This window comes from Bos grunniens, chromosome 4 (assembly GCF_055505025.1).
Source record: "Bos grunniens cultivar Pamir isolate PY7600 chromosome 4, Bosgru_T2T1.0, whole genome shotgun sequence".
NCBI classification, from domain to species: domain Eukaryota; kingdom Metazoa; phylum Chordata; class Mammalia; order Artiodactyla; family Bovidae; genus Bos; species Bos grunniens.
In genome coordinates, this window is record NC_141168.1 from 80178139 (window position 1) to 80199498 (window position 21360).

General features: G+C 36.2%; 1 protein-coding gene across 2 annotated transcripts in view; it reads right to left on the bottom strand.

Moving 5' to 3' along the window:
- The window catches only part of SEMA3C (semaphorin 3C), a 207633-nt gene that overhangs the window by 6399 nt on the left and 179874 nt on the right, over window positions 1-21360 (bottom strand). For both annotated transcript variants that reach the window (XM_086397157.1, XM_086397158.1), the window contains exons 13-17: window positions 18843-18931; window positions 15308-15349; window positions 11948-12105; window positions 3008-3075; window positions 164-294 (exon numbers count right to left, since the gene is read on the bottom strand). In XM_086397157.1, the coding sequence (XP_086253283.1) occupies window positions 164-294; window positions 3008-3075; window positions 11948-12105; window positions 15308-15349; window positions 18843-18931 (488 nt within the window). The remainder of the gene's footprint in view (window positions 1-163; window positions 295-3007; window positions 3076-11947; window positions 12106-15307; window positions 15350-18842; window positions 18932-21360) is intronic.

Consider the following 21360-nt stretch of genomic DNA (forward strand, 5'->3'; position numbering starts at 1 on the left):
CTCCACAGACAAAGGATTTTAAAGAAGGTGGCACTTGTCATCCCAAAGACATTAAAGGATGTTCATATGTCCTTCCTTTTTTTTGATCTGTGCCTCACTGAGGGATGGTGATTTAATGCTCTTTCAAAGCCCTGATTGATTGCTGCTCTCCTGCATTACTCACCTCTTTCCTCCTGTCTTTGTCTTTCTGTAACAGCCACTTGATAGATGCCTGTGGAGACTTGGGGGCACACTCAAGAAAAGTGGTGTTATTTTTTACTCCATACTGAACAATTTCAGCTGCATTTCTGTATGCTGAAGAGCAAAAATAAAATGAGAGAGAATGAGAGAGAAGCAGTGGAATTTGGATCATATTCCCTTATATGAGAGTTTATTTCTCTATAAAATTGTGAGCAACTAATTTGAGTGAACTCCGGGAGTTGGTGATGGACAGGGAGGCCTGGAGTGCTGCGATTCATGGGGTCGCAAAGAGTCAGACAGTCCAACTCAGCGACTGAACTGAACTGGAAGCAAAAGCCCAAAAGCAGTCTTAATTACTTAATAAGTTGATACATTGTTTGGTGTGTTTAACCTAAAAGGAAGGAGAGAAAGATACCAGCGCATCAACATTTATTCAAGAATTACTTTACAACAAGGAATGCACTTAATATCACCTTGAACATTTAATTATTACAATATCTTTCTGAATTACATTTTCTCAGCTTTCATAGGCTGTGAGTTATTAAAAAACATGTTCTAGGCAAAGAGTTAGTAAGTGCCAGGCAATACCAAGGCCAGGTTCATCCCACCTCTAAACTCCACATTCAGTGTGGTTTAGATGAAAATCAGAAACACTGGGAAAAGGCAGAAAGCAAGGTGCAGTCACAGTGGGATGTAATGGTTGAGAAAATAATCTTTGACCTCAGAGATACCTGAGGTAAAAGCTTGACTTCATCACTACTGGCTGTATAACCTTAGAGAAGTGATTTAACATCTCTGTGCTTCAGTTTTACTTGGTTCCAAAGCAGATATTTTCAGACATTCTTATACTGAAATTCTTAAATTAGGAAGAGTATTCAGTATAGTTATGTGGTAGCTTAGACATGGGCAGAAATCTCATTCGCAAAGTGTGAATAGGAATAGATCCTACTTCAGAATAATTTCTTGAGCAGTAAGTGACATAATCTATTTATAAAAGCACTTAGCTCAGGTTTTGACACAAAAATCAACACTGATATTTGTTCATCATATTTGTTCCTCTGTTGCCAATACTCTTACCACTATGACTACTGCTACTATAAGTGGGAACTGACGTACAGATTTATAAAATATTCAGCAATCAGAGAAATAGTAATCTGGATTTATTCCCTCAGTTAGATGTATGAAACAATTAGGCAAAATGTGTCTTAATTTTCTTCTTGTGGTTTGTGTAGTTAGTGACAAGAATTTCATTATTTAAATAAAAACAAAAAGGCCCATGCTCACAAAGGTTAGCGACAGGAGTCTGTGCTAACAGTGAACTACAGAACCTCTATAGCACCTTGGTAAGCCTCGAGGAAGGTCTCTCTGCTGGTGGGGAGGAGGTGGAGGGAGGGGTTCAGTGGAAAAATTATAACATAGTGTCTCCATGTCAGGATGGGAAGAAAGGAATTAGATTAATCTTAAGACACATGGCCAGACTGCTGAAAGTATATGGTATGGTTGTAAACTGTAAAATTCAGAGCAGGATAATTCATAATAGCTAAAAATTGGAAGCAGTGCAAGTGTTCCTTGATGGATACACACACACACACACACACACACACACACACACAATGGGTTACATTTTTGCCTTAAGCAGGAAAAATATTCTGACACACGTTACAACGTGAATGAACCCTAAATAAGACACTGCTGTTGTCTAGTCCACTAAGTTGTGTCTGGCTCTTTTGGGACCCCAGGTACTGTAGCCTGCTGGGCTCCTTCTGTCCGTGGGATTTCCCACACAAGAATTCTAGGTGGGTTGCCATCTCCTTCTCCCAGGGATCTTCCCAATCCAGGGACTGAACCTGTGTCTCCTAAATTTCAGGCAGATTCTTTACTACTGAACCACCCAAGAAGTCTCGAAGAAGACATTAGGCTAATACTGCTGCTGCTGCTAAGTCGCTTCAGTCGTGTCTGACTCTGTGTGACCCCATAGACGACAGCCCACCAGGCTACCCTGCCCCTGGGATTCTCCAGGCAAGAACACTGGAGTGGGTTGCCATTTCCTTCTGCAATGCATGAAAGTGAAAAGCGAAAGAGAAGTCTCTCAGTTGTGTCTGACTCACAGTGATCCCATGGACTGCAGCCCACCAGGCTCCTCCATCCACGGGATTCTCCAAGCAAGAGTACTGGAGTGGGGTGCCATTGCCTTCTCCAATAAGCCAGTTATAAAAGGACAAATATTGTATGATTCCACTTATATGAGATATTTAGAATATTTAGATTCATAGAGACAGAAATTAGAACAGTAGTTGCCACAAGCTGGAGAAGGGAGAATAAGAAGTTAGTGTTTAATGGGTATGGAGCTTAACTTTGGGATGATGAAAAAATTTCAGTGATGGATGGTCGTGCTCGTTTTACATCATCATCAATATACTTTATGCCACAGAACTTTACACTCTAAAGTGGTTAAAATAGTAAATTCCGTATGCCATTTATCACAGGAAAAAACAAACAAGATGTTTTTTCTTCAGTGGTAAACAAAAATAAAGTACATTTTTTCTTCAGAAAAAAAATAATGGCTAGAAAAATCTATAATAACTATCTTTGTGAAAGACTTACCAAATAACATATCCAAGGATATCTGTGTTCCTGGACTTCTTTACATAAATCTTAGTATACGTACAAATAATATTTAATTTTTAATGATTATACATGAATGCCTCTAATTTGTATAGTGAATCTTTATTTAAAATGACACATTTTGATTTATCACAGATTTCCCTTACTAAAATATGATATGGAGCACTGCTACTCTTTACCAAGTTTGACCACTTTTAATTACCTTTTAGGTTAAATCCTCTGCATTGAGTCAGTGGGTTTCCATGTCTCACATCTTGTCTTCGGCTCCTCCTATGAAGTGCAGAAATATACATGAGCGACTTAGAATTAACATTGCCAATTATGATGTATTTAAAAGATTTCATTTTAAATTATTCAATCTTATGATTGGCTAAGGTTTCATAAAGAAAAAGGATCTGATTATCCATATTTTTTGTTCAGTGCTTCAAATATCATGTGGGCACTTTGTTCTCAATTTGAATGAATTCAGTTTCCCCATCTATCACTCATGATAGATGAACCTCCTATTATATGTACTTCCTGCATAGATGCTAGATTCCAAATTAGTAGGGTAAATTTTTATTTTAGAGACAGTCCTAGAAAATTTTCTAATACAATAACCTCCAAAGTATAAACTTACTAGCATCTTCCACTTTATAATTTTTTCTTACTTTCAAACCATCTCCAGAAACATTAAAAAGTGTCCAGAACCAGAGAGACAAAGAAAATGGGTATTTATATAAAGTTAAGCAAAACATTTCATTTACTAAACTAAGCATTTTCCTTCATGTTTTTATTGTGAAAATTTTCAAGACTATAGAAAAGTGGATATACAAATACAATGAATGGTGGTAACCTACACTCATAAATTGTTGTGTTGTGCCATATTTTTGTTCTCTCATATCCAAGTAGATGTGATATATATACTACATATGCACATATATGACAGTCTTCAGAAAATAAGTTGCAGACATGATAATTTTATACCCTTAAATGTATGTACCATCTAAGAATGACTAATTTCTCTACATAACAATTATACTAACCATATCAATGCTTATTTAATGAGATCATATAAAGTACATTCTATATTGAAATTTCACTAGTTGTGATACTCAAAATATTCCTTATGCATTTTTAAAAGTTTATTCAGGATCCAAACAAGGTTCACTCATTGCATATCATCAACTTAAGCATTTCAAAATTTTAGTTCATCCTTTTAAAATTGTCCACTATTTAAATAGAAGTTTAAAATTATTTGCAAACTCTTGAATTTCTTGTCTTAGATTCACTTATCCATTAGTGTCAATTGTATTACATAATACAACAAATCAAAACAGAGTGATTGAAAGACCTTAGCAGTGAATTATGGACATGAACCTTGTTATACAGGAGAAGGAACAGAGTGTTCTTTATTGTGATTAACAGGGGTAAACTGATTGTCTGTTATCAATTCTGCAAAGTATATATGGATGAGCATATCATTTAACTGGCTAAGTTTCTCTTAATATTTTTATCCTTAATGATAAATTAAAATATTCAGTAAGAGAAGGAAAATATTACACTGGGCTTATAAAATTTGCAAATCATAATTAACCTCAAGGTCAATAATAATGAAAAAAAAAGTTATGGCAAACAGATAACAGTTTATATAATCAAAGGATTATATAAATCTATTTATGAAATATAAACTTTGTGTCATTTAAGGATTCTCTTCCCCCCAAAGCCACATGATCCTTATTCAGTTGTATACTTCTCTACAATTACAAACACAAACTAGTGGAAGTCACTCTTGTCTCAGGAATTATGATTAACACTGTACTTTAGAATAGGTCCTCAGTCAGGTTTTTACTGCATTGTATGTGGTATATTATGAAGTCACACAATTATTTACTAACAGCCAACTTGTGAGTATATATTGTATGAGGACCATGTGAAAGTTCTTATAGTTGAACTGGTCATTTTCAGCCATCTAAGAAGGAAATGGCAACTCACTGCAGTGTTCTTGCCTGGAGAATCCCAGGGACGGGGGAGCCTGGTGGGCTGCCGTCTATGGGGTCGCACAGAGTTGGACACGACTGAAGCGACTTAGCTGCAGTAGCAGCAAGTAAGCAATATTGTTCACAATAGTTTAATGTATTGTCGTATGATCAGCACTATGTTATGGTTTACTCAAGTACATGGACCTTTATGCTTAGCAATCTGAATTTGCAGTATCACATACCTTCCAGACTTTCAAATATAGAAAAACATTGTTATGGCTTTGCTTTAATGATGAGAACAATAAGGCAGCCATCTGAGTCCTCTATATCTGTCACCCAGGGATCAAACCTGGGTCTCCTGTACTGCAGGCAGATTCTTTAAAGTCTGAGCCACGAGGGAAGCCCCTTCTATATGTGTAGATTCCCTTTAAGGTATTTGTAGAACATCGTGAAAGCATGATGGTAGACAGTCATATTACACTGCATGCGGGACTGGGGATTTGGCTCAAGATGTCAAAGTTTCCTTCATTATAGTCTATTCTTTTAGATAAACAATGAAATTATTTTCTTACTGTGTAAAAAGCAGATATTTACTTGAAGGGTAAATTGATTCTCATTTTAACATTTCCAACTACATGTCTATATCCAGAATAAATAACATTTGAGATTAAATTGTATGTAATTATGTATGGATGCGAGAGTTGGACTATAAAGAAAGCTGCGTGCCAAAGAATTGATGCTTTTGAACTGGGGTGTTTGAGAAGACTCTTGAGAGTCCCTTGGACTGCAAGGAAATCCAACCAGTCAATCCTAAGGGAAATCAGTCCTGAATATTCATTGGAAGGACTGATGCTGAAGCTGAAACTCCAATACTTTGGCCACCTGATGCAAAGAACTGACTCATCGGAAAAGACCCTGATGCTGGGAAAGATTGAAGGTGGGAGGAGAAGGGGACAACAGAGGATAAGGTGGTTGGATGGCATCACTGATGTGATGAACATAAAGTTTGAATAGGCTCTGGGAATTGGTGATAGACAGGGAAGCCTGGTGTGCTGCAGTCCATGGGGTCACAAAGAGGCGGACACAACTGAGTGACTAAACTGAACTGATACAAATGCACAAATATTTAATGTGCTTGAGGATAAAGAGGAAAAATGCTTAACGTTGTTTACTATGAAAAACAGTAAAATGTTACTATGAAAACCATGTGTTTTTAAAAAGAGAAACTAATGAGCCAATGACATTAATAACCTTATTATGTCAAAGTACACCCTCCATTGATTTCCAAGTATAGCTGTACTTCTTTGTTTCCATATAAAGGGACATGCTTTTGATTTTTATGCCTATGAATTCCTCTGCATGATCTTTGTCTTCCAGTTAGAGTGCAATCGAAAATAAAACTAAAGTTAGTTAACACTATAAGATAAGATAAAAATACTCCAAATGATCCTTTACATTATTACTATTTAATCTCCAAAGAAAATGACTAGTATATATGGGAATTTAGGAAATAATTCATACAGCAAACATGTTTTGCATTCACTAAAACTGTATGCTTTTAAAAACTTGGGAATAATATGGATAATTTAAATAGTATAGATAGTTTTAATGAAAATTCCAGTATGCTAGCCAAAGACAGGTCAGGGTAGACCAAGTAATACCTTATATATGTGTGTATACACACACACACACACACACACACAGGTCAAAACCATAATGAGATATCACTTCATACCTATTAGAATGGTCTAAAGAGTGGGCGTTCTCTTACTGTCTACATTTTCTTTCAGGAGTTTTGTAGTTTCATGTCTTATGTTCAACTCTTCAATTCATTTTCAGTAAATACTTGGATGTGGCGTATGGCAGTAGTCTAGTTTCATTCTTTTTTGCATGTGAAGGTCAAGTTTTCTCAATCCCATCTACTGAAGCGACTGATTTCCACTGTGTATTTTTTTGGCTCCTTTGTTGCAAATTAATTGACCATAAATGCCTAGGTTTATTTCTGGCTCTCAAGTTTCTTCTATTGATCTATGTACCTGTTTTTATGCCAATCCCATGCTCTCCTGATTACTATAGCTTTGTAGTACAATCTGAAGTCAGGGAGCATGATTCAACCAGCATATTTCTTCTTTCTAAGATTGCTTCAGATAGCCAGGGACTTTTGTGGTTCCATACAAATTTTAGGATTCTTTTTTCTATTTCTGTGAAAAATGTCATTGGAATTTTGATAGGGATCATCTTTAATCTGTTTATTGTTTTGGGTAGTATAAACACTTTGCTGCTACTGCTAAGTCGCTTCAGTCGTGTCTGACTCTGTGTGACCCCATAGACAGCAGCCCACCAGGCTCCCCCATCCCTGGGATTCTCCAGGCAAGAACACTGGAGTGGGTTGCCATTTCCTTCTCCAATGCATGAAAGTGAAAAGTTAAAGTGAAGTCACTCAGTTGTGTCCGACTCGTAGCGACCCCATGGACTGCAACCTACGAGGCTCCTCTGTCCATGGGATTTTCCAGGCAAGAGTACTATTAGGGTCCAATTCCTTTCAATTTATTACAGGAGAATTAATGTTGTTGTTCATAATTCCTTTACCAAATCTAGAAAAAAGAAACTTTGGTCCTCAAGCACTGAACACTTTAGCAGTATTAAATATTCTAACCCAAGAGTATAGAAAAACTTTCCATTTATTTGTGTCTTCTTCAAATTTTTTTCCATCAATGACTTACAGTTTCAATCTTTTATCTCCTTCATTAAATTTATTCCTAAATATTCAATTCTTTTTGATGCAGCTATAAATGGGATTATTCTCCCTTAATTTTTCATTCTGCTGGTTTGTTACTCAGTTCAGTTCAGTTCAGTTCTCAGTCGTGTCCGACTCTTTGCGACCCCATGAACTGCAGCACAGCAGGCCTCCCTGTCCATCACCAGCTCCCGGAGTTCACCCAAATTCATGTCCTTTGAGTCGGTGATGCCATTTAACCATCTCATCCTCTGTCATCCCCTTCTCCTCCTGCCTTCAATCTTTCCCAACACCAGGGTCTTTTGAAGTGAGTCAGTGCTTGGTACCAGGTGGCCAAAGTATTGGAGTTTCAGCTTTAGCATCAGTCCTTCCAATGAACACCCAGGACTGATCTCCTTTAGGATGGACTGGTTGGATCTCCTTGCAGTCCAAGGGACTCTCAAGAGTCTTCTCCAACACCACAGTTCAAAAGCATCAATTCTTTGGCACTCAGCTTTCTTTATAGTACAACTCTCACATCCATACATGACTACTGGAAAAAACATAGCCTTGACTAGATGGACCTTTGTTGACAAAGTAATATTTCTGCTTTTTAATATGCTGTCTAGGATGGTCATAACTTTTCTTCCAAGGAGCAAGCATCTTTTCATTTCATAGCTGCAATCACCATCTGCAGTGATTTTGGAGCCCAAAAATACAAAGTCAGCCACTCTTTCCACTGTTTCCCCATCTATTTGCCATGAAGTGATGGGACCGGATGCCATGATCTTAGTTTTCTGAATGTTGAGCATTAAGCCCACTTTTTCACTCTCCTCTTTCACTTTCATCAAGAGGCTGTTTAGTTCTTCTTCACTCTGCCATAAGGGTGGTGTCATCTGCATATCTGAGGTTATTGATATTTCTCCTGGTAATCTTGATTCCAGCTTGTGCTTCTTCCAGCCCAGTGTTTCTCATGATGTACTCTGCATATAAGTTAAATAAGCAGGGTGACAATATACAGCTTTGACGTACTCCTTTTTCTATTTGGAACCAGTCTGATGTTCCATGTCCAGTTCTAACTGTTGCTTCCTGACTTGTATACAGGTGTCTGAAGAGGCGGGTCAGGTGGTCTGGTATTCCATCTTTTTCAGAATTTTCCACAGTTTATTGTGATCCACACAGTCAAAGGCTTTGGCATAGTCAAGAAAGCAGAAATAGATGTTTTTCTGGAACTCTCTTGCTTTTTCGATGATCCAGTGAATGTTGGCAATTTAGTGTACAGAAACACAATAGATTTTTGTTTCCTGTAACTTTACTAAATTATTTTATTAGTTCTAGCAGAAAACCCATGATACAAGGTTTAATAATGCACATTATATTACAACATTAATAATTTCAAGAATATTTCAGTTCTTTGCTTATTAAGAGCATATGATTAAAATAACAATTTGTTGCATTAGGATGACAATGTGGAATCTATGCTTAAGTACACATTTTAGAAAAGATTAGTGGGAGAATATTAGAACAAATGAGTTAACTCATATCTCAGCAGAAACTTCTATAATGTAAAAAATATCTCAAATATTCAATGATAGTTTTTAAATAAAGTATGGAATTTTAATTGTTAAATAGTTCTTGTTTGTTAAATAAAAGTGCTAAAGTCAATGTCTGAAAATTTTGCAGGGAAGGAGTACTCATTTTCAATTTCTTCACGTCATAGAGAAGGCTGATTTGTGTATAGGACTATGGTACGATTCACTGTGTGGTCCCTATATCACTTTCTTTCTTAGAAAGTGTAGTGCTTCAGTTCCCTTGAGCACTAAATTTGTTTAATAACAGATTGAAGATTGTTTTTCAAGTGTTTTGTTGTTCTTTAGTCCCTAAGTTGTATCTGATTCTTTTGTGACCCCCAAAGACTGTAGCCTGCCAGGCTCCTCTGTCCATGGGATTTCCTAAAGCAGACTACTGGAATGAGTTGCCATTTCCTTCTCCAGGGGATCTTCCCAAAACAGGGATCAAACCCACTTTTCTTGCATTGGCAGATGTATTCTTTACCACCTGGGAAGCCTTCTGGGTGTTAGATATGCCAATTTTTAGAACTTCTTACCAAGAAAAATTAATTATTGCCTTAGTAGTAGTTATGAAAATAGTTTAAAAATATTGCTGCTATCATAATTGTGAGTGAATATATAGTCAAAAATACCACAAGTGAGCACAAAAATCATTTTTTATCTGAGATTATTTAGAATTTGCTTTCCTCATACTTTGTGTCCGGGTGCAGAACTTCAGCACAGTATAGACACATCTCAGGATAACGAGGTCCAGAAATTCTATGTGGAAATGAAAAGAGGCCATAGGCCTCCTGATTAAATCTTAAAATAAAGATGGTGGAATATGGGTCTTTGAAAACAGATACTAAAATCTTCTGGGTAAAGAGTGGGACTTTTCATCATACCTTATGCCTTTAATACAGAAGACTTTGAAATTATCTGGGCCACTTTTCCCTACTCCAGATTCAGATGTCTGCCTATATGACATCTCCACTTGAATACCTTATAGTCATCATTAACTTAACATCTCATTTTCCCCACAAACCTGTGCCTTTCACAGTCTTCTCTTTCCCAGGAAATGACATGCACATATTTCCAACGCTCAGTTCTGAAAAACTGGCTTATTTCTGAGTCCTCCATTTCTATAACATCCCAGCATGTAATATGTTAGCAGATTCTGTGAGCCCTATCCAGAATCAGAAGACTTTTGACCACCTCCAGCTCTACCAAGTCACCATTTTCTCTCACTTTGATCATCAGTTAGTAGTCTAACTGTCTTGCACCTTCTATTTCCTCTCCTCACATTTTCTTTCTATCCCAGGGCTTTGATCCCAGCCAAACCCACCAGATGAACTTTTTAAAACAAAATTCAAACACTACTACTCCTGTGGTCAAAAACCCTTCAGCAGTTTTCCACTTAACTCTAAATGAAAATCCTTTGCTGATTTACTAAATCCTGTGTCATCTGGCATTTTGATCCCATTTCTTCCTACGTTTCCCCCTGCTCATTCCAGTACAGATAGCCTCATTGGTCTTGGTGTTTTTTGGACAATCTTGGCACGCTCCAGCTCTAAGGATTCTGGTGCCTCTCTCTAAAATGCTGTTCTCCCAAATAATGGCATAACACATTCATCCTCATCACACATCCTCACATTCAAGCTTTTGTTCAAATATACCTTGAGTAAGCCTCCTTTGACCACCCATTTAATACTGCAGTCCCCCACTTCACAGCCCCTCTCTCTCTTCCCTGCCCTTCAAAAAGTTATTATTTGATATACCTAGGGTTTCCTTGATAATTGTCTGTATTCCCCCTCTAAAACTTATTCTCCCTAAAGGAAGGGATTTTTGTCTTTTTGTAAGTTTTTTTTTTCTTTTTTTATGTTATATGCCTAGCTCCAGAATACTACCTGGCAAATAGTTTCCCCATAATACAAATATTTTGAAGTAATGCATAAAAGGATCAGAATAATCTTGATATGCAGAAGTGCTAGGTTGTTTTAATCTGTCAAGTCCTTAAATACCTATATCTATAACAGAGAAAAAGGAGTTATAAAACATCATCACTCCAGTGACTTTACTTGAAAGATCACTGGTGCTCAAGGCTAGTCTATTTGCTGTCTCCTGATGACCCCTTGTCACTCATGATGACCCATAATAAACTTTGAGTGAAAATAGCTGTGACTTTGATCCCAAATTCTGCATACTCTTTGCTTTATAATTTCATTACTGGTGTTTCCTTCCAACTTGGTGAAAGTTGGTTCAGAGTTTCCTTCCTAAGTCTTCTCTTGGCTAAAAGGCACTGTGCCTCAGACTACCTGAACCTCTTAATCTAACCAATAATCATACACACACCATTGTAGGGGGTAAAGCATGGTTATCTAGGTTTTGGAAGTATTCAGGGTATCCATTCTGGAGCGAGCTCCTTTTGCCTGAACTGGGACAAGCACTTGATTACAGAGGAATTAAATGGCACAAGGAAACCCTAGGAAAGTTAGAGTTAAGGATATCTGAAGCATATAAAACAAAAAAGATAAACATTGGATAAATGTGAAAGTTAAAATGCTGCTTGACATATTTTAGGGGTTGCAGGTGGAGGATTGTGTTGCAGAGGAACTTTAAAATGAAAAAGGAATTTTTCCAAACTACTGCACTCTAATATTCCTGTGAGAACCGCAAGTTAAAATGTATCCCCTCCCCTGACCCCCAGCCCTCTGTATCCTTTGGTAGCCACAAGTTTGTTTTTTATGAGTGGCCGTTTTCTTTATTTGAAGACTACATATGGCGCTGAACATAGCTACTACTTTTAGTGTCATTTTTCCAGGATACTGCAATAGAACTGATTCCAATAATGTGGAGCATTGCTTAACCGTCTGATGATACTGATTTTGATTTTCAGTTGAATATTGAGTACTCACCGCTTTCCTGTTGGATAGAACCTAGAGCAAGAATGGCCATCCCAGGCACAGTAAGGATCCCTTGCCAGGCAGCAGTCAGCACAGGCTGACCCGTAGATGTGGCAGCGATGCAGAGACACTTGGGCAAGTCCTTCATTGGAGCTCACATACAGCTGTTGCTATCAGAAGAATGACGGTGATTTATTTCAGATGTGGAAGTTAAAAGAGAACTTTCAGCAGGAACCCATAATATATGCCCACAGACCCTTGGATGCATTTTGAAACAGACTGAAAACAAGAAGCCAAGTACAGAAGGGTATAATGCCAAAATAAATAGAATTTCCCTATGTTAATACGCCTATACCATTACTTGACTTGTTTGAAAAAAAAACCACGAAAAACTCAGAGCACCATGTACTCTGAGCACCATGTAATGTGTTTTAGACGAGATTCGTTGTTCTCTCAGGTTTGAGCAGATGTATTACAGATTTAAATTGTGATGCTTGGTTTGTTCTTTGAATGCTGTCTCTTGGCAAAGCACAAGGGAGTGTTCTTATTCTTCAAGTTTGGCAACTCATCACCTTGCAAATTTGAAAAAGTCAAGTCTAGGACATTTTTAAGTTGAGAAAAAATAGTAAGCATTAGATAAAACTTTTAAAACAATTTTCACCTGCTTTTGAAAGTGAATTATTACTCATTAGAGCAATTTTAAAACTATTCAGAAGACTGTGTTTATATTTAGACATGTTTTAAATATTCTGTATGATCCACAGATCTTCAAGAACCTAAGTTATAAAGATTCCATCTTCCTTCATTTGTGTGGTGTCAAGAGCTTATCATGATACTGCCCCAGTTCTCTTGACTATGCATAAAGTGGTTCTCAGGAGTTGAAGGGATAGGTTTCTAACTAGAGTCCTTATTTTACAAAGGACTAATGATGTGTAACTCAAGTTAACACAGAATTTCTAAGTTGGAACTTGAATATATGCACATGTACACAAACATATGTGTGTATATGCACACACACATTTGCAAAGTATATATAGATTCACAATTAAATCAGTGAGGGCATCATTGGTCTAACAGATTCTGGAGGCATGTCTCTGAGATTCAGATCCCAGCTTCCAAAATTTTGCTGGGTAACTTTTCTAAATCTCAGCTTCCTCTTTGGTAAGATTGGGACTATGCAGCACTTACTCCATAGATGTTTTGTAAGAACAATATAAGGAATAATTCCATATAAATTGCTTAAAATTGTTTCTGGCACCTAAGTGTTTAATGAATATTAAGTAATAGTAGTTGTAATAGAGTAAACTACCAGTGAACAAGCCAGCAATTTATACATTTTCAATCCTAATTAATCATTTGAATCACATCTTAGTTTACTGTGCCTAATATAAAATATTTTATTCAGATCAATAAATTTTTCAGAAAATAGGCTGAAAATTACTGATCTCCATTTGAGACGTTCAAGCTATAAGAAAACAATTGTATGTTTCAATAATAACCATTTCCCTAGAAATATTTTAAATAAATGCTTAGTGAATACATTAACAAATAGTTCATCAGCTTCATTAACATATTCCAAGGAAATGTATTTATTTGAGGAAAGGATCCAGGTAATTTCATTCTGTAAATAACCTTTTTTATTAATCTATTTTCTGTCACGGAATGCAAGGATAAATTAGAAAATAGAAGAGTATAAAATGAACAGTAAATTTTTTAGTTTGAGCATTAGAGAAGGTACTAAATTCATGGAATTTAAGTATATATAAAAATACCACTGGCAATTTGCAGTTCTTTCACACTTAAAAAAGAGTGCAATATGTAGTTGTTAAAACGAATTTCCCCCAAATCAGTTACCTTGCCTTGAATATAACTGATTTAACGGAAGATTTTTAATTATCTGTAATATAAGAAGCTGAGACATAGTTAATACTCAGTTTCTCCTGTGTATGTGTGTGTTGTACATTGTAATTTAATGGAGGGGACTGTGTATTACAAGTTTACCAGTTGAATTAGGAGCTGGAATCTATAATTGTATACTGGGCTACTGTGTCATACAAATGGCTTTGTGTCCATTTTGAATTTTGCTCTGATACTTTCTCTTTCCATTAAACTACTTTCAACAAAAGGATTCCCTGCTGACTTCAAAGATTTTCTGACTTGAGATCAGCTCCCTAGGAAATTGGGGAAAATGACAAATGGCTTCTTGCTACTTGGGAAAATGTTTGTTATGCACCATGCAAACATTTTGACAGATGAGATCTTTAGCTTCCTTGTACCCTATTTATTTTTCTTCATAAAATTTCATCAAGTGAAAATAGTACAAGACTGATTGGAAAACTTCTTTATCTATAACAGACCAAATATGGTGAAGAACACCAAAGTTATATCATTAGTTATGCTAACACATAAAAACTTTATTCCATATTCCAAGAAAAATAAGTCTTAGGCTCTTACAACAAGAGTTACTTTATCTTAGGCAATTTATATAAGTTAATTCATTTGTGAGAAAAGCATTACCTTGCAGAGGCAGATGTAGGTCAGTGAAGTTAATAATTTATTTATAATTTAGGGTCAAGTTGGTATTCAAATGCACATCAGTATCATTCTGAAGCCTATCCCATTTTTGACTAAACTGCTCTGCCCCTTAGAACTTTTGCTTTAGGAGATAGTGCCTTTGGGGTCTGGAGAGGTGCATGTTTTGCAAATGCAGAGCCTGGAATTGGGCTTTTTCTTTCCATGATCATTGTGTATCTGCAGGTGCAAATTAGATCAAACATTTCTGATAAAATCAAAGTAAAACATTTATTCCCCAAACCTTGAAGCCTGATATGGCTTAGATTTGAGACATTCAGATTTTTAAGTGACATGTAAACCTTATAAAATAGTACTTTCTTAGAAATAAGCATAAAAGAATGCACTGCACATTTCAAACATTTGACAGTAGCAGGAACTCAGAAGAGGAAAAGAGGATTGATTACGCATTTCAAGTCCCTGAGAATGCTTGTGATGTTATAGTAGCCCAAATATTGTGCTAAATTCTTCCTTCAGAAAGATTATTTTTATTTTGGTTGGCTTCACACACCATAATATTTAAGAATAGAGGATATAAAAAAATTGGAATATCTTGCTGCATACACACACACACACACACACATATATATTCTACTCTAATTAATTTCTGTACAAAAATAAACCTATTTTGTCTTCCACTAAAGCTAGTAAATTCCATATCGAAATTAAATGTGTGGTATATTATGAACAGTATAATTATTTTGCTAATACTAAAATTAAATTTTCAAAATTATAAAATACATTCTTCTACAATAGTAAAATTTTTACATACAAAGAAAATAAACATGGTCTTGTTTTTACCTTTTTGGATGAAATCTTCATTGTTGTTATAGGAGCATGATTCTAAAAAATAAAAAAAAAAATTGTTAGTTGCTCAAATAATCCTTAAAAAGGATTTTATATGAAAATACTTTTTATGCTAAAATTCAAGACATCATCATTTCCCTCTATTTGCACATATATTTTCAAAGTTTAGCAATAATTATCTATAAACTTCATTTTTTCTGTTAAAAATAAGGACAGATTAGTTACACAAATATATGCCTAAACTAAAAAAATAAGTAGAAATTATAACACATCTATCAAGATAGTCATTAGAAATAAATGAAAATTAGCAAAACTTGAGATAATTGAAAAAATTGTACATGAAATATTGAAGGCAATGAATGATTCATGATTGGATCTGGGTGCTTGGGTGGGGGGCAGTGGAATGGTACCCCATTTTATTCCTCCACAACAAAAGCATTTTGCATAAGACACTATAGTTCACCTGTCAAATGCTGCTATGAAAAGAAGTATTTGCCTGAACTAGACATGTATGGGTGTGAGAGTTGGACTATAAAGAAAGCTGAGTGCTGAAGAACTGATGCTTTTGAACTCTGGTGTTGGATAAGACTCTTGAGAGTCCCTTGGACTTGAAAGGAGATCCAACCCTAAAGGAGATAAGTCCTGAGTGTTCATTGGAAGGACTGATGTTGACGCTGAAACTCCAATATTTGGCCACCTGATACGAAGAGCTGACTCATTTGAAAAGACTTTGATGCTGGGAAAGATTGAGGGCAGGAGAAGGGGATGACAGAGGATGAGATGGTTGGATGGCATCACTGATTCAATGGACATGAGTTTGGGTAAACTCCTGGGAGTTGGTGAATGACAGGAAGGCCTAGCATGCTGCAGTCCATGGGGTTGCTAAGAGTTTGACACAACTGAGTGACTGAACTGTACACTTATTAATCCTCTTAGCTGAAAACAAAAGAATATTGTTAGATAAGGTTTTCTTTTGATAAGTGTGAATTAGTAAAAGAACCTAAAAGTTATCTGAAATAGTTATCCTTTTGTAAAATTCCTCTGTTCTTAACTTTACTTCTTACATATCTTTAGTTCCTTTTAAAGATTAAGGATTAGATTTGTGCTAATGTGATAAAGTTTTATGACGCTTCATCTGAGTAACTCAAGCGTGCACATGCTGCCAAAATCAACTTTACCCATAATTATTTCACTTTCTGGAGTTATGTGTTCATACAAACATTTAAAAGAGAATATAGTGATATCTCTAAATACTCAATTGCAACAAATCATGACATTCATTAGAAATGCACACACATACAGGGCAAGATTTGCATTTATATCCACCTAGGGAAATATTAATAGTTGTACTTCGAATTCAAGTTAAGTTTAGGGAAGTTGGACATATTTTCAGAAAAAGTTCTGAAAAGAGGATTAAAGAAGATATTATGGTTCTGTGCTCTTTAAAAACAAAGTGCCTGGTTTTTAAAAGTTACACTGAGTTTTCTGCAGTATATCAGTGTGACACTTAGCTAAGGATTTTTTTCCAATTTAAATGTATTATTTCCTCAAGTACCCATCACAGTGTATCATACACACTCAATTATTTTTACCTCACCTCAAAAAATGTGACACAAACACCATGCTGAAGACAGTAACTTTATTTGGTAACTGTCTCTCTCAGTTTAGCCATATCAATCACTGCCACACACATCCGGAAGAAAGCTCAAGCATCCTTAGTCTCTCTTGGGTTGATTTCCCCCGACATGCATTTTGACTGACTCTGTTTTTCCACTGAGAGTTTATTCTTTATGATGATAACACCAGCATAACTCATATAACAGATCATAAGTAGTTAGCACATGATCAGAATACCTCACATTTTTAAGACCTTTCCATAGACTGTATGTTTGGGTTTGTGTTAAACTCAATTAACATTTTCTGATTATCAAAAAAAAATATTTCAGAATTAAAAATGAAGTGCTAAAATACAATCTTTGTGCTATCTTCAAGAAAACTACTGAATAAGACACTTCATATTATTTTGGCCATTCATGTTGCCCCTATTGAATTGAATGAGAAATGCATTGTTCGGTAAAATGTGATTTTGGTTAATCCAGTGACATTTTTTACAAAGCAAGGCATAGAAATGGCACTTGAATGCACATGGTTAATATTTTGTGAGCACAATATTAATCCATTAGTCACAAGGAACCTGATGCCAAAGTTAGTCTAACATTAAAAATTTTAACTTTAATAACATAATGGGAAATTGCCAGAATTACTCAGATTCTGTATTTGCTTTTTAAAAAATATTTCTTCATATTTAAAATGTATTAGCATAATCTAACATCATTGTATCCTAGTTACTTATGTGCTTAAAATCCAGTATCTTTGGTGACTGTGGGAACATATATTAATACATTCTGAGTTCAGTCAACTGAGCAAGGCAACTTTCTGGATTAGCAATAGTTTGCACTGAGGGGTTTTGAAATGCTGTTTTTACTCCAGTACAAGCTCACTCTGGTCTTTTAGTGTCCATGACCATTGTTTCTTAGTGAGTTTAGTCAGAAATAGAAGTTTGCAGTAGAATTAATTCCATACCAAAGTTTCTTCAAACTCTGGCTGTGCTTTACTCATTTTTCCAAATGCAGGTAAGAGGGATGGTTTGAACTATCAATACGGAGAGAAGGGCTTTCAGGACACCATGTACCATTTTCCAGGCTCACGCATGTGTGCCTGTGTGCTAAGTTGCTTAGCCATGTCTGACTCTTTGTGACCTTATGTAGCCCACCAGGCTCCCACGGGATTCTCCAGGCAAGAATACTGGAATGGGTGGCCGTGACCTCCTCAGGGGATCTTCTCGACCCAGGGATCAAACCTTCGTCTCCATGTCTCCTGCATTGGCAAAGGGTTCTTTACCACTAGCGTCACCTGGCCTGAATTTTCCTCTACGTGCCTTTTTTTGTTGTGTTTTCATTTCTTTTTATCCCAAATTCAAGGACAAAGAGAATAAACAATGCAATTTCAAGACAGAACATGAAGTTCTAAGTTTAAAGAGACAACAATGTTTATTTTACTTAACTAGAGTGACATTTGAATTGAAAGCAATAAAACAAGAGAAAACAAAGCAGTTTTTCTTGAAGTTCCTGGCAAAAAAAATATGAGAAAGTTTTTCTAACAAACAATAATGTGGAATTATGTGGGTCTCAGTGGCTTGTGAGGCAAATGATAAAAGCCCTTTTAGGGCAGATAGTCTAGACCTTGACCATATTTAAAAAAAATAATGATAACATCAAAATTCTTCAAGTTGTGATGATAGCTAAAATACTATTTTTTTTTATTTTGAGATAACTTGAAATGTAAAAAATGACTTCAGAAAAATATTTGTTCTATAGTTCTCATTTTGTCTGGTATTTTCTACTCTCAAAAATTTATAACATTCATTTATTTGATCTTTTATCCATTTTTTTTCCTCCCAAGCTGTCATAAGCTTACAGAATTCCATTTATCATGCATGTGCTGAGGATAACAGAATAGACGTTCAAACCTTAAAGACTTCCAACTCCTCCAGAATGAGCTCACTGCGAGCAGAGCTGTTAGTAGGAAGAACAACCACCTTCTGCACAGTACCCCGATCTAAGAGAAAGAAACAATGAGATGTAGGAAACAAAGGCATTTAGACATAAGACTACTGGCTTAACAATTTACAATATTATTTATATAATTACTTGCTGCTGCTGCTGCTGCTAAGTCGCTTCAGTCGTGTCCGACTCTGTGCGACCCCATAGATGGCAGCCCACCAGGCTCCCCCGTCCCTGGGATTCTCCAGGCAAGAACACTGGAGTGGGTTGCCATTTCCTTCTCCAATGCATGAAAGTGAGAAGTGAAAGTGAAGTCGCTCAGTCGTGTCCCACTCTGAGCGACCCCATGGACTGCAGCCTACCAGGTTCCTCCATCCATGGGATTTTCCAGGCAAGAGTACTGGAGTGGGATGCCATTGCCTTTACCAGCTGGGCCACAAGGGAAGCTATATAATTACTTAGCCATCAAAAATGAGATTGTATACATTGAGCTATTACCATTTGTGATATTCTTGTTTCACTGTAAGTCTCATATGTTTAAATTGAGATCAGTTCAAAAGGAATTAATAGGAACATTTTATTACATTTTGCACGTATGCAGTAAAGCCATTTAACTATGAGAGAAGAAAAGAATGTCCAAATGTTTTATGAAGTCAAAAGTTCTGTTTCTAAACCAAGTATGTGAAATAGTCTTAACTTTAAGTTTAGCCCTTAAGAATATTACTCCTCCTAAACAACAATATAAAGTGACAGTCTCATATTTCTGTTAACATTGACATATAATGATTTGATTATGAGAAAAAATTATTATTTAAAAAATATTATTATAGAAAAAATATTATGAATGCATTTTTATAATAATTGTCTTGTAAATCACTAGTACTAGAAATTGGCATTTGATCTGTAGCTGCAGAGAGTTTAGACAAAGTAAAATGTTTCACTCACAATTCAAAATAATTTTAAAAGCAGAAACATAGCTGTGGCTTTATTTTAGATGTGGGGATCAAAAGCTATGAGAAACCTAGACAGCATATTAAAAAGAAGAGACATTACTTTGCCGAAAAAGGTCTGTCTAGTCAAAGCTATGGTTTTTCCAGTAGTCATGTATGGATGTGAGAGTTGGACCATAAAGAAAGCTGAGCACCAAAGAATTGATGTTTTCGAACTGTTGTGTTGAAGACTCTTTTGAGAGTCCCTTGGACTGCAAGGAGATCCAACCAGTCAATCCCAAAGGAAGTAAGTCCTGAATATTAACTGGAAGGACTGGTGCTAAAACTGAAGCTCCAAAACTGTGGCCACCTGAACTGAAGAACTGACTCATTGGAAAAGACCCTGATGCTGGGAAAGATTGAAGGCGGGAGGAGAAGAGAACGACAGAGGATGAGATGGTTGGGTGGCATCACCGACTTGATGGACATGAACTTGAGCAAGCTCCGGGAGTTGGTGATGGATAGGGAAGTCCGGTCACAAAGAGTCGGACACGACTGAGTGAGTGAACTGATTCATAGAACAATTCTATGATTTTCACAATTATTGTTTTCAGTTGGGCATGTTTCTTTAGAATATTTAAACTATAGTGAAAGTTTCAAATTAGATGGGTCAAATAAACTTAAGTAAATAAAAAGGTACTTGTATTCGGGTCTTCCTTGGTGGTCTAGAAGTTAAGAATCTGCTTGCAACTATAGATAACACAGGTTTGATCCCTGGTCCAGGAAGATCCCACATGCCATGGAGCAACTAAGCCCTCAGGCCACAGCTACTGAGGCAACTGCTGACAGCCGCACACCCTAGAGGTCATGCTCCGCAGCGAGAGAAGCCAGAGCAATGAGAAGCCTGAGCACTGCAACAAAAGGCAACCCCGGCTTGCCACTACTTCAGAAAGTACCAGTGCATCAGTTAAGACCCAGGGCAGCCAAAAATAAATGTTACTAAATCTTAAGAAAGTACCTGAATTTCTCAATTGGGACTTCCCTGGTGGCTCAGACTGTAAAGCGTCTGTCTACAATGCAGGAGACCCAGGTCTCTAATTTCTCAATTAGAGACTGCCAAAACGAAGATGTCTAAGTAAATATAATATATACAGAAATGTTACTTATGTCAAAAAATTTAGTTAAGAAAATTTCATCTGTAACGTAAGCATTTTCTAAACATATAATTATGTTATTCTACCAATCACTTAAATTTTAGGTTTAAAAAAAACTAGTTGCAACTTGGTAATGTGAGGTTAAAGTAAATTTGTGAGTCCTTTGAGAAAGTAAAAATATATTTCCTTACCAAAATATGTTCCTGTTAAAATAACTAATGAGTTGCTTTGTGAATATCAAGTCATGACTCTCTTAAAGTATGAGCATGTCACTGTGAATTTGTAATTTTGACAGGTGCATTATCATCAACAGACACTAAAGCATCTTTTAATTCTGTTGAGAAATGTCACTAAGAAGAGATACTTGAACAGAGTCGTACAGGACTTAACAATTAGGAATC